The 13349-nt window shown below is 38.2% G+C and overlaps 1 protein-coding gene across 3 annotated transcripts; it reads right to left on the bottom strand.

The window, feature by feature from the left end:
* Positions 1 to 59: 59 nt before the first annotated feature.
* si:ch211-117n7.7 (Monoacylglycerol lipase ABHD12-like) lies at positions 60 to 9786 on the bottom strand. 3 transcript variants are annotated; one of them, XM_058385959.1, is made up of 13 exons: positions 9549 to 9783; positions 8553 to 8674; positions 8368 to 8467; positions 8153 to 8272; positions 7253 to 7283; positions 7128 to 7173; positions 6426 to 6555; positions 6056 to 6093; positions 4989 to 5071; positions 3233 to 3318; positions 3061 to 3157; positions 2846 to 2970; positions 60 to 2392 (listed from the first exon to the last, which is right to left on the bottom strand). In XM_058385959.1, exons 1-13 carry the CDS (start codon positions 9623 to 9625, stop codon positions 2365 to 2367), a joined length of 1083 nt encoding a protein of 360 aa, XP_058241942.1. In that variant the 5' UTR covers positions 9626 to 9783; the 3' UTR covers positions 60 to 2364. The 3 variants fall into 3 exon arrangements, with proteins under 3 accessions (XP_058241942.1, XP_058241943.1, XP_058241944.1); XM_058385960.1 differs by having other exon boundaries at positions 3061 to 3139; positions 9549 to 9781; XM_058385961.1 differs by lacking the exons at positions 8368 to 8467; positions 8553 to 8674 and having other exon boundaries at positions 9549 to 9786.
* Positions 9787 to 13349: the final 3563 nt, after the last annotated feature.

The following is a 13349-nucleotide window of genomic DNA, read 5'->3' as shown; positions in this document are numbered from 1 at the left end:
CACACACACACACACACACACACTGCAAAAATGGAAGTGGGAACTACATATTCATCAAATAATTTAGTTTATTCGTGTTTATTTTTTTTTTAAACACAACTCACTACTACACCCAATCTACTTATCCAGTGCTGGTGTATTTATGAGTCTTAAAGAAGTGAGTGAAGAGAAAGAAAAGAATTAGAAGATCTGAATATTTACAATACAAATGATCTTTCTTTCTTTACAAATGACAAATTACATTTCATTCAACAACACTACTATTTACACGAAAAAGAGAAGAATCCTAGTCAGTTGCTTTAATGTTTATTCCGTGTGCATCACTATTATTATTATAATGTCATTATTATTAGTATCATCATCAGCATCGTCATCATCAGGGTCTTTTTGGCTAAGGCTACTTCCCTTACAACGTAAATTATCTGTACAATGAACAGAAGAAGTGTAGTCAGCTAGTTTAATGTTTGTTCTTTGTTAACATCATCATCATCATCATCATCATATCAACGTCATCATCAGGATCTTTTTAGGTCCTATGGCTACTTCCCTTAAAATGCAAACTATCTATACATTATTATCTACACAAAGAACAGAAGAAGCATAGTCAGGTAGTTTAATGTTTATTCTTTATACACATCATAAACATTATTAATGACATCAACAGGATCTTTTTTTTATTTTTATTTTTTTAGATCCTATGGCTATTAACCATACAATACAAATCATCATCAACATCATCAAGGTCTTTAAAATTATCTCTAAGCTTATTCATAAATTCTATTTAGCATTTAGATTTGCCTTTTATAAAGCAGTAATCATGTTATTCTCAAGGCATTATCAAATATATTTTAAGATTACTCCTTTAAATTCCTTTAATAAGTAAACAGTGCATTTGTGATTGTCACAGTTGTCATTATACACATGTACAATACATGATATGCATAATGTAAGTGAATTATCTCTGGAATGAATAAAGTTTGTGTGTGTGCTTGTGTGTAAGAGAGAGAGAGAGAAAGAAAGAGAGGGGTATATACACATCACCAAGGAAGAGTGCAAAATACACTATATTGCCAAAAGTATTCGCTCACCCATCCAAATAATCAGAATCAGGTGTTCCAATCACTTTCATGGCCACAGGTGTATAAAATCAAGCACCTAGGCATGCAGACTGTTTTTACAAACATTTGTGAAAGAATGGGTCGCTCTCAGGAGCTCAGTGAATTCCAGCGTGGAACTGTGATAGGATGCCACCTGTGCAACAAATCCAGTCGTGAAATTTCCTCGCTCCTAAATATTCCACAGTCAACTGTCAGCTGTATTATAAGAACGTGGAAGTGTTTGGGAACGACAGCAACTCAGCCACGACGTGATAGGCCACGTAAACTGACGGAGCGGGGTCAGCGGATGCTGAGGCGCATAGTGCGAAGAGGTCGCCAACTTTCTGCAGAGTCAATCGCTACAGACCTCCAAACTTCATGTGGCCTTCAGATTAGCTCAAGAACAGTGCGCAGAGAGCTTCATGGAATGGGTTTCCATAGCCGAGCAGCTGCATCCAAGCCATACATCACCAAGTGCAATGCAAAGCGTCGGATGCAGTGGTGTAAAGCACGCCGCCACTGGACTCTAGAGCAGTGGAGACGCGTTCTCTGGAGTGACGAATCGCGCTTCTCCATCTGGCAATCTGATGGACGAGTCTGGGTTTGGCGGTTGCCAGGAGAACGGTACTTGTCTGGCTGCATTGTGCCAAGTGTAAAGTTTGGTGGAGGGGGATTATGGTGTGGGGTTGTTTTTCAGGAGCTGGGCTTGGCCCCTTAGTTCCAGTGAAAGGAACTCTGAATGCTTCAGCATACCAAGACATTTTGGACAATTCCATGCTCCCAACTTTGTGGGAACAGTTTGGAGCTGGCCCCTTCCTCTTCCAACATGACTGTGCACCAGTGCACAAAGCAAGGTCCATAAAGACATGGATGACAGAGTCTGGTGTGGATGAACTTGACTGGCCTGCACAGAGTCCTGACCTCAACCCGATAGAACACCTTTGGGATGAATTAGAGCGGAGACTGAGAGCCAGGCCTTCTCGTCCAACATCAGTGTGTGACCTCACAAATGCGCTTCTGGAAGAATGGTCAAAAATTCCCATAAACACACTCCTAAACTTTGTGGACAGCCTTCCCAGAAGAGTTGAAGCTGTTATAGCTGCAAAGGGTGGACCGATGTTATATTGAACCCTATGGATTAGGAATGGGATGTCACTTAAGTTCATATGCGAGTCAAGGCAGGTGAGCGAATACTTTTGGCAATATAGTGTATATGTGAAGATAAGATGTGTAGGTTTAACTTGGTCCCACTTTTGAAGCCTTCAGCTTACTTTGCAACAGACTCCACAAACTCCCTGTAATGGAAACATTGGCATGAGTTTATCATTGTACCACATCTCTGCTGAATTCTTTGAGAATGCAATGTCACAGATTTAACTTAATGCATTAGATTAGACTAGAGAGAGGGGGGGGTGAGAGAGAGAGAGAGAGAGAGAGAGAGAGACAGACAGACAGACAGACAGATAGATAGACAGACAGACAGAAAGACAGACCGGTAAATCATGTCATGCCACAAGAACACAATGAAATTCTAAATAGATAAAAATGATGAAGAAACAAAAAAATTCATGAATAAACAAAAACGATTGTTGGTAAACTGATGTGGTACGTAGCAAAATCTAGAAAAGTATGCAATTTTGCATTTACATTTACAGCATTTGGCGACACAGTTATTACATTGCAGTGATAATCAATAATAACTACCTTATAACTATATAAATAAACTACACCAGAACCAATTTGTTTACCTTATAATATTTGGCAAAGCAGGATCCCTGTACAGTCCATTATGAAGATATCCATGGGATGCATCAAATGCCACCAGCCGTACTTTGTCTTCTGACTTCAGCGCATTTTTAGCAATGCTGTAAAGCTAAACAGGGAAATATGGCTTATGACTCTCTATACTCATAACTCAAAGCATATACACATAGTCAAATGACTGTAAACATTTTTGTCATACTTCCTCAGCCATCCAGAAAGGAGCCATGTGGTCATCTTTAGAATGAAGGATCATAAGAGGCGTCGTCATTTTTTTCAAGCTAGAATAAAATATGAGTCTGGCATATATTTTGAGGTATACTGTATTCTGAATTTCTTTTTTGTTTCAAATCTTTAAATGACACTACACTTACTTATCAGTATTGGGCAGATAAAGTACATTTGCTTCAATCGAGTCCAGGGAAAAGTAGTACTGTATGTACGGAAATCTCCAGTAATACTAAGAAACAAAAGAATACAGTGGGCACGTTGGGTTATGTCTAAAAGCAAAATACATACAGTGAGGGAAAAAATTATTTGATCCCCTGCTGATTTTGTACGTTTGCCCACTGACAAAGAAATGATCAGTCTGTAATTTTAATGGTAGGTGTATTTGAACAGTGAGAGGCAGAATAACAACAAAAAAATCCAGAAAAACACATTTCAGAAAAGTTCTACATTGATCTGCATTTTAATGAGTGAAATAAGTATTTGATCCCCTATCAATCAGAAAGATTTCTGGCTCCCAGGTGTCTTTTATACAGGTAAGGAGCTGAGATTACAGTAGGAGCACTCTCGGGGAGTGCTCTTAATCTCAGCTCATTACCTGTATGAAAGACACCGTCCACAGAAGGAAGCAATCAATCAGATTCCAAACTCTCCATCATGGCCAAGACCAAAGAGCTGTCCATGGATGTCAGGGACAAGATTGTTGATCTACACAAGGCTGGAATGAGCTACAAGACCATCGCCAAGCAGCTTGGTGAGAAGGTGACAACAGTTGGTGCGATTATTCCCAAATGGAAGAAACACAAAAGGACTGTCAATCTTCCTCAGTCTGGGGCTCCATGCAAGGTCTCACCTCATGGAGTTTCAATGATCATGAGAACGGCGAGGAATCAGCCCAGAATTACACTGGAGGACTTTGTCAATGATCTCAAGGCAGCTGGGACCATAGTCACCAAGAAAACAATTGGTAACACACTACGCCGTGAAAAACTGAAATCCAGTAGCGCCCGCAAGGTCCCCCTGCTAAAGAAAGCACATGCACAGGCTCATCTGAAGTTTGCCAGTGAACATCTGAGTGATTCAGAGGAGAACTGGGTGAAAGTATTTTGGTCAAATGAGACCAAAATCCAGCTCTTTGGCATCAACTCAACTCGCCATGTTTGGAGGAGGAGGAATGCTGCCTATGACCCCAAGTACACCATCCCCAGGTGACAGGACAACTGCACCGCATCAAAGGGATGATGGACGGGGCCATGTACCGTTAAATTTTGAGTGAGAACCTCCTTCCCTCAGCCAGGGCATTGAAAATGGGTCATGGATGGATATTCCAGCCTGACAATGACCCAAAACACACGGCCAAGGCAACAAAGGAGTGGTTCAAAAAGAAGCACATTAAGCTCCTGTAGTGGCCTAGCCAGTCTCCAGACCTTAATCCCATAGAAAATCTGTGGAGGGAGCTGAAGGGTCAGCCACAAAACCTTAATGACTTGGAGAGGATCTGCAAAGAGGAGTGGGCCCAAATTCCTTGAGATGTGAGATGTGTGCAAACCTGGTGGCCAACTACAAGAAATGCCTGACGTCTGTGATTGCCAACAAGGGTTTGCCACCAAGTACTAAGTCATGTTTTGCAAAGGGGTCAAATACTTATTTCACTCAATAAAATGCAAATCAATGTAGAACTTTTTTAAAATGTGTTTTTCTGGATTTTTTTTGTTGTTATTCTGTCTCTCACTGACCATTTCACTGACCATTTCTTTGTCAGTGGGCAAACGTACAAAATCAGCAGGGGATCAAATAATTTTTTCCCTCACTGTATGTTACTATGTAATGCATATCTGAACTACTACAATGCACTTGCCTTATAGTCCATACATTTTTTTAAAGACGCAGAATATTACCTACCCACATGAATGGATGAGGTTGTCCTTTTTTCAGTTTTCCAGTGGTGAAAGCACCTTCAAGTATCACTGCATCAACAGGGTTTCCTGGTGAAACAGACCTATGATGAACTTTGAACTATAATATTGGAACGATGTTAAGTTTTAAGTAATACTATTAAAATATTTTTTGAACTATTGTTATATAGCTTAAAGCAAGTTTTGTAATAAATGTAATTCTAATACAGCAACTTGGGTAATGAAATATATGTTTTGTAATGCACACTAATGTCTAATTAACACCGACATCTAAGTTATAGTGACATCTAATTCAGAGTGATGTTTATGGTTGTGTAACCAAACTCTAATTGGTAAGCACATTTTTAAAAACATGTTACTTAAAAGACAAAAACATGTGATTAAATTTTCTATAAGTAGAAGTTTATTTAATATTTATGGAAGTAGTCCCCACTGTCACTCCCTTTGAAATGCACAGAGGCAAAGGTGTGACTTTAAGCTTTCCACCACAATAAAGTCTTCAGGATGAAGACTTTACACTTTCAAGATAACAAGCTATTTTTGCTCAAGAATTATTCGGCTGCTATACACTAAATTCTTAGTTCAAGGTAATAAATTATAGGCCGAATTCCCACTTAAATAAGTAAAACATGTAAAGTAGTTAAATAGTTAAATAATGTCTTGTTTATGTTAAACTTATTCAAGTGAATAGTATGTACATTTACAAACTTTAATTATTTTAATAAGGTGGACATTATATCATTATGTAAAATCTTCGTAAGGCTTAATATAAGAGAGTAAACCCTTTTCCAGCATGCTATAACTATAAGCAAATAAAGATTATGAGTGCCATTGATGGGCAAGTTGCTGTGGCATGAAAGGAAAATAATTGGAGACTCCTTGTTATAATAAATTAATAATCAGCTTTGGGGTGGTAATAGTAAGTTTAGTGTGTCAGGTCACATCACACCACATGGTGGCGGATTATGTAAACAATTTTACAGCATCTGCAAAGTAATTTAATTTACAGTTGAAAAAATACAAGCCAACATTTGAGTGTAATATTTTTTTTACCTTGCTCTTGAAGTATCACTGAAATGCCTGTTGACACACTGCAAATACAAAATATTTGACTATAAATAAAATAATTGAATTTAATTTGACAAATTATTACATGACATTTGCTTTATTGTAGAACATCCATCCATTTTTTGTTCTGCTTATCCTTCGCAGGGTTGTGGGGAGCCTGGAGCCTTTCTCAGGGGACCTGGGGCACAAGGACATCACAGACAGGGTGCCAACTCAATGCTGGACACAATCACACACACTCATTACAGTACCCAGAGGAAAGCCCCAAAGCACAAAGGAGAAGGGTGGAGGTGAGAATCGAACCCCAAATGTGTAAGACAAACATAATAACCACTAAGCCAACATCAGAACTCACGCAGTGCCAAGAGAGTGACCCCACAGGATGACCGGACTGTCCTTGCTGCGTGCCCGTACCCACTGGTACAAATAAAGTGCATCAGTGATCAGGCCAGGCTGAGTGGGCTCTCCAGTGGAATCCCCAAATCCTAGCGGAATTTTACAGACCCAACAGAAATACTAAATAATAGCACTGAAGATCAGCTTTAAACTGTATATAGCTGTGATTTGTTTTAGTGTGTAGAAATATTCTATATTTGAACATTAAATGTTTCAAAAGAAGAGCGTATCATATATAATGCATACAATACATTTAAAATGACCACAGTGAAACAATTCAGTCTCATGGAATAATACATATAAAAAAATAAAAAGTCTTGCAGTTTTGTAACAGTTCCTCAAATAATTAAATGCCAATGTAAAACAAAGTAGCAGGGATATTGTTTTGATATTCAGAGGAATCCAAATGAACAAGTTCCCAATAAAGAAACTCTGCACTGCACCTCTTAAATAATAAATACATAAGTAATATTTTCCAGCCATCTGACATGGCCTAATAATGATTGGTCTTACTGTTCATTCACTATTGTGTAAAGAACAAAATGTACTAAATTGAAATGCAATTTTTAAATATAGTAATGCGGCAATCACAAGCTGTACATCAAATCTTACACTGTTTACCTTTAATAACAGATATATGTGAGATGAAGATGTAACCCACCTCTGTAATCCATAACCACCGCATGATATCCAAGAGAACTTAAGACCTGCAACAATAAGAAACTAGGTCAAGGCAGCACTGTCCTATAAATTTTTTTTAACAGTGAAGATATTGTAGCTACTCACATTGGCAACTCCAACACGATGTGGAGCTGCTCTGTTTAAACACAGAAAAATATGCACAGTCAACGAAAGTATACTTAGAACACTGATAAAACATTTATACTGTTTAGGCATTACTACACACTGTTACAAACTGGAGGCATGACGAAACATCACACTGATCTTCTATTCTACAAAATGTTTTTCGTTTTCTTTTTTTTCCCTTGGTGGGTTAAAAGTATCATCTATCTCATTTTAATTAGTTAAAGAATAATTTATATGATAAAGATTATTTAAACACAATAATATAATATAATATAATATAATATAATATAATATAATATAATATAATATAATATAATATAATATAATATAATATAAAAATGGTTCAAAAAGCCTTGAATGATCAGCAGTATTCATCTCATAAGCAGGTCTATTACATTTATGTAGGACCAACCTCTGGATAGCCCCAACAGGTCTGTTATCTATTAAACTGCTCTTGCATTAGACCTTTTTAAGAATAGCTGGAAATTTTAAGCTGTTTGTTCAACTTCACTGTATGCAGAGGCAGATTAAATTGGGATGCCAAGTCACTTACTGGTGAATGTCCTAAAAATAGAAATGCTGTATTTTTTTTTGTTCCATTACAAATTTTGAATATTGGCGATTAAATATCGTCCATTCAGCATGTTAAAAAGTTCTCATTTGCACATTAATGAAACTTTAGGCAGAAAAACACGATGTCAATATGTGCTTTTTTCAATTTTGCCTTGTCCACTGTGACCATAAACCTTGGCAGGAGTATGTTTTAATATCATTCGCATTAAATCTGCCTTGCAGCCTACTAACTTAAAAGTGTGCCGTAGGTATTTTAACCCTTTAAACATAAGCTTTGTTACACAAAGATTCTACAGATGATCCTACCTGCTACCCGTATTGCCATGGAAGTAGATGAAAACAGGGGAACCATCCCCCAAAGACTGCTCATACCACTCCAAACTTTTACCTTGAGCCTCCTTCCACTTTTGCTCAGGAACCGTGTGCCTGAAGAGGTACCATGGACAATGTGAACAAAAATAGCAGAATTGTTTTGCATGTTCACAAAAATATGTTTCATCTTTACAAAATGCACAACTGACCATACTCCCAGGGTGACTCCTGCTTCTGAGGTCAGGTACATATTTACGGTGTGATTGAGGCCAAGATCAGAGGGACGGCTTAGGTCAACAAAGTATATTACTAAAGAGAGATAAATAATGTTCAGGATGTAATAAACCGCACAAGTGATATACTTTAATATGTAACTGGGGAGCAATGTACGCACTTGCATGTTTATAAACCAGGTATTGTATGACACTGGGAAAGAATCTCAGAACAAATGGTGTGGCAACATACAGAGTGCCAATGGCAATCAATGCCCTTTTCACCCACACCCACCATGATGACCTGAAAAAGACTCAATTGAACAGAGCATCACATGGCAAGGTTTACCATTAAAACAAATGCTAACTACAAAACTACAGCGCATTTTTTACAAAGGTCAAACTGCACACCATATTAACCTGACTTGACAAAAAGAGCTGAATCATTATACACAGTATGGGGAAATGAGAGAGATAACTATGTTTGCATTTGACAGAGTCAAAAGACCAAAAACATTTTGTTTGGTTTTGACCACCCAATTAAAGAAGACGACTTTGGCTATGAAATGTCAGTTGTGATTATACAGTCATTTACCTGCAACAAGTACTGTAAATAAAAAAGTTCTGTAATATCTTACATAGTACAAAAAAAAATTGACAGTTTGACTATACTAGGATCTGAACGCAAGACCTTCTGCTCTGAAAATCAACGCCTTAAAGATTGTTCCATCACAAGCATGTATTTATTCGATGCAACCTTTCAGTGTGAGTTAATTCAGTTATTCAGTTAGGTGCAAGTTAGCTGAGATAGTTATGGTGACTTATTTATTAAGGCTTTGAGTTACAGAGAAGAAGCTTGTGCGTTCTCTTACCAGCAAATTAAATAAAAATGTATCATTTGTATCATGGAGATATTTCCATAATATGTTTGTAGGAGATAGACTACAATATACTTCTGTAATAAGGACGTCTGCTACATACTGGGAATATCTTAAGTACCCAAAAGACGTATTTGTGTCTAGCTGGAACACATGGACAATTCACGCTTAATGTATGTGCTTATTAATAATTCGATTAGAGATGACTATTCTACATTAATGTATAAACTGAAATTATTTATTAAACAGAAGTATTATAGAAGGAAAATCTGGACTAATATCTGGACTAATGCCACTAACCTGGTTTGCACTTTATTAACAGTTTTTTTCACAGATTTCTCCTCACTTCGTTTGGATTCATCGACTCTTCTTCTCATCTCGGAATGAAATAAAATCCTGAAGAAAGAGAAAGTGACCGGAGATTTAATCCGCTACTGGACACTACACCTACTGACTTATTGTGTACTTCATGTACTGTACGGTGTACTGTATTTATTTCCCCCTTGAACAAGTCGGCTGCGCCTGAATCCGCCCACTGCCGTAAATAATGAAGGGACTCTTAACGTGAAAAACGCTTAACGTGGCTAAATGCATTATTATTACATTATTACATTATAATGCATTCATTCGCCAAAAGGGCACAGTGGATCCTTATCAAGGAACTTAATTTAAAATAAAGATTGAAAGAGTTTTGTGTAAGCATTGTGCAATTCATTTATAGCCCAAGTTTAGTTCTGCCGATTGTATTCATAAATTGCTGTGTTCATGTTGTGTTCATGAATAAAACCTTTGTTGGTCTCAGAGATCATTTTCTGGAACAATCGAAAAAGAAATGGAAAATTCCTATAATCTATTTGTTGTTGGAACCAGGGTTACTCTTGTTTGGCTGCAGTTTGGCTGCAAAAAGACACTATATTGCCAAAATATAGCATTGGTGTCCCAATGATTTGGGACACCCCTCCAAGTCATTAAATTCAGGTGTTGTTTTTCAGGGGTTGGGCTTGGACCCTTAGTTCCAGTGAAAGGAACTCCTAATGCCTTAGCATACCAAGACATTTTGGATAATTTCATGCTCCCAAATTTCTGGGAAAAGTTTGGGGATGACCCCTTCCTGTTCCAACATAACTGTACACCAGTGCACAAAGCAAGGTCCATAAAGACATGGATGAATGAGTGTGGTGTGGAGGAACTTGATAGAGTCCTGACTTCAACCCGATAGAACACCTTTGGGATGAATTAGGGCAGAGACTCTAAACCATTCCAAAACTGGGACGTCTGCCTTTGCATGCACATGAAATTAATATGGAGTTGTCCCGCCCTTTGCAGCTATAACAGCTTCAACTCTTCTGGGAAGGCTTTCCACAAGGTTTAGGAGTGTGTTTATGGGAATTTTTGACCATTCTTCTAGAAGTGCATTTGTGCAGTCAAGCAGTGATGTTGAATGAGAAGGCCTGGCTCACAGTCTCCGCTCTAATTCATCCCAAAGGTGATCTATCAAGTTGAGGTCAGAACTCTGTGCAGGCCAGTCAAATTCTTCCACACCAAACTGTCTCATCCATATCTTTATGGACCTTGCTTTGGGCACTGGTGTGCAGTCATGTTGGAAGAGGAAGGGGCCATCCCCAAACTGTTCCCACAAAGTTGGGAGCATGAAATTGTCCAAAATGTCTTGGTATGCTGCATTAGGAGTTCCTTTCACTGGAACTAAGGGGCCAACCCCTGAAAAACAATACCTGAATTCAATGATTTGGAGGGGTGTCCCAAAACTTTTGGCAATATAGTGTACATAACCCCCACAGTACTATTCAGCTTCTCAGATACTCCTCAGCTGACCTTTATGTTCTTACTGTTACTTAGTTTGAAATTATGGGATGGCAAATTCCTCTGTGCTCATTTGATATATGTCACCTTTTAATTCTAAAATGAACACAAAATGGAAAATCATTTAAAAAAAATAATTAAGCTGTTTCTTTTAAAGCTACGAGTGTATGAGAAAAAAGTTTATGAAGTACTTATGATTTGCATCCTTTTTTTCACATGTTCTATAATGCAAATAACAGGTGGTGGAAAGCTTAGATTTAATCCCAGTTCTAGCAAATCACCTCCAGCTGTCAGGTAAGGGTTAGGGTTAGGGTGAGAGATATGAATTACATTTTGCATAAATAATAAAAGCCTTCTGCTTGGCTCATTTAAGGTTCGGCTTACGTTTGTTGACTGCAAAACACATGGAACGGAGAAAGGTTTCTGTTATTACAAACATCACATGTGAAATAACCATAATATAAAAGTTTTATATTGGTAATATTAATAACGGTGGCTTAGTGGTTGGCATGTTTGCCTCGCACGTCTTTAGTTGGAGGTTTGATTCCTGCCTCTGTCCTGCATGTGCAGAGTTTGCATGTTCTCCAGGATCTCTGGTTTTCTCCAAAGACGTACTGAAGGCTGGTAGGCATCTTTAAAAATGGTCATTGTGTGTCTATGTTGTGCCATGTGATGATCTGGCATATGGTCTTACGCTCAGGTTACTGTCTCTATGAAGGTTTTGTTTTGTACATGTTCAGCCTGCATTCCTGTTTGCATGACTGGTATCCCAACCAAGGTGTAGTCCCACCTCACACTCACAGTTTTCCTAGGATAGGCTCTGGCTCTAATATTACCCTCACCAGAATAAAGAGTGAATTTATTGAAGAATAGATAATTTCTGAAGTTTTGTTCAGTGAAAGTAACAAACATTCATTTAGTAAAATGTTAAATACGGAAACCTGTGCAAACACAGGGAGAGGGTGCAAAATTCAATTCAATTCAATTTTATTTGTATAGCACTTTGAGCAATGAACATTGCTCAACATCTCAAAGCAGCTTTACAAAACCTTTTCATTTCATTGTCTGTACCGCTTATTCAATCAATCATCTGGTCACGGGGAGCCGATCTCAGGCGTCACCGGGCATCAAGGCAGGATACACCCTGGACGGAGTGGCTTTATAGAACATGAGAAACAAAAAACATGTCCTAGATGTTAGACAAAATCATCCCTAGTGAGCAAGCCTGAGGTGAGCCAAGGAAAAACTCCCTTAGATGGTATGAGGAAGAAACCTTGAGAGGAACCAGACTAAAAAGGGAACCCATCCTCATTTGGGTGACACCAGAGAGTGTGATTATAAATTATTCTAAACACCGGAGAGTTTGATATGAACAGTGTCCTTTCTGCAGTTATGTACAGTCATTTGCAGTTGTGTGATGCAGATACAGCATATGTAGAATATTAGTGTGTGTATTAATTAGGAGGTTGTTGTCGTCCTCAAAGTCCACATAGGGTTGGCATCTCTGGATGCTTCAGGATATTCGCAGAGTAGGCCTCTTCTCACTGAAGGTCTACTGGAGCTGGCACAATCTCTAGATGCCTCAGGATGGGTAGAAAAAGTGAACCAGTGGTAAGGAATTAGCGAATTCATAATATTAGCAAGCAATAGATGATAAGGTGCATTTAATCAGATGTACTGGAGTACAAGGTTATGGGATGTATTATGTGTATGCCTGGCTAAAGAGATATGTCTATGTTTAAACTGGGAGACTGTGTCTGAGCCCCGAACACTGTCAGGAAGGCTATTCTAAAGTTTAGGGGCTAATACGAAAACACCCCCTTTTGTAGACTTTGATATTCTGGGAACTACCAGAAGTCCAGAGTTTTGTGATCTTAATAAGTGTGATGGATTGTAGTGTGTTAGAAGACTGGTTAGATACGTAGGAGCTAAACCATTTAAAGCCTTGTACGTAAGTAATGATAGTTTGTAATCAATTCTAAACTTAACAGACCTTGAGCTCTGGCGGCTGCATTCTGGACTAACTAAAATGCCACACAGACAGTAACCTGAAATCAGGATTGATCCTGGTGCCCAGTGTAGATGTAGATGTACATAAATTTCTTAATTAAATTTTGTCCTGTAATCATTAACTGTTGTTTCGGAGGAAAACAGCTACACCCACACCCATTCACACCTAGGGGCAATTTTGTTGTAATAAATTCTATACAAGCAGCATGTTTATGGAAGCTGGGAGGAAACCCATGTGAGGACAGAGGGAGAATGTGTATGTATAATTTT

This window comes from Hemibagrus wyckioides, linkage group LG03, assembly GCF_019097595.1.
Source record: "Hemibagrus wyckioides isolate EC202008001 linkage group LG03, SWU_Hwy_1.0, whole genome shotgun sequence".
Lineage (NCBI taxonomy): Eukaryota > Metazoa > Chordata > Actinopteri > Siluriformes > Bagridae > Hemibagrus > Hemibagrus wyckioides.
Note: the sequence above shows the minus strand (reverse complement) of the source record. Positions and strands in the feature narration are given on the sequence as shown.

Bases quoted from the DNA above. Each gene is read 5' to 3' on its own strand.
- si:ch211-117n7.7 (XM_058385959.1), bottom strand. From the start codon at position 9,625: ATGAGAAGAAGAGTCGATGAATCCAAACGAAGTGAGGAGAAATCTGTG. The intron at 8,675-9,548 runs GTTAGTGGCATT...AGTCTTTTTCAG, and splicing joins GTTAATAAAGTGCAAACCAG to GTCATCATGGTGGGTGTGGG. The intron at 7,284-8,152 runs GTAGGATCATCT...GTGTTTAAACAG, and splicing joins CATGGCAATACGGGTAGCAG to AGCAGCTCCACATCGTGTTG.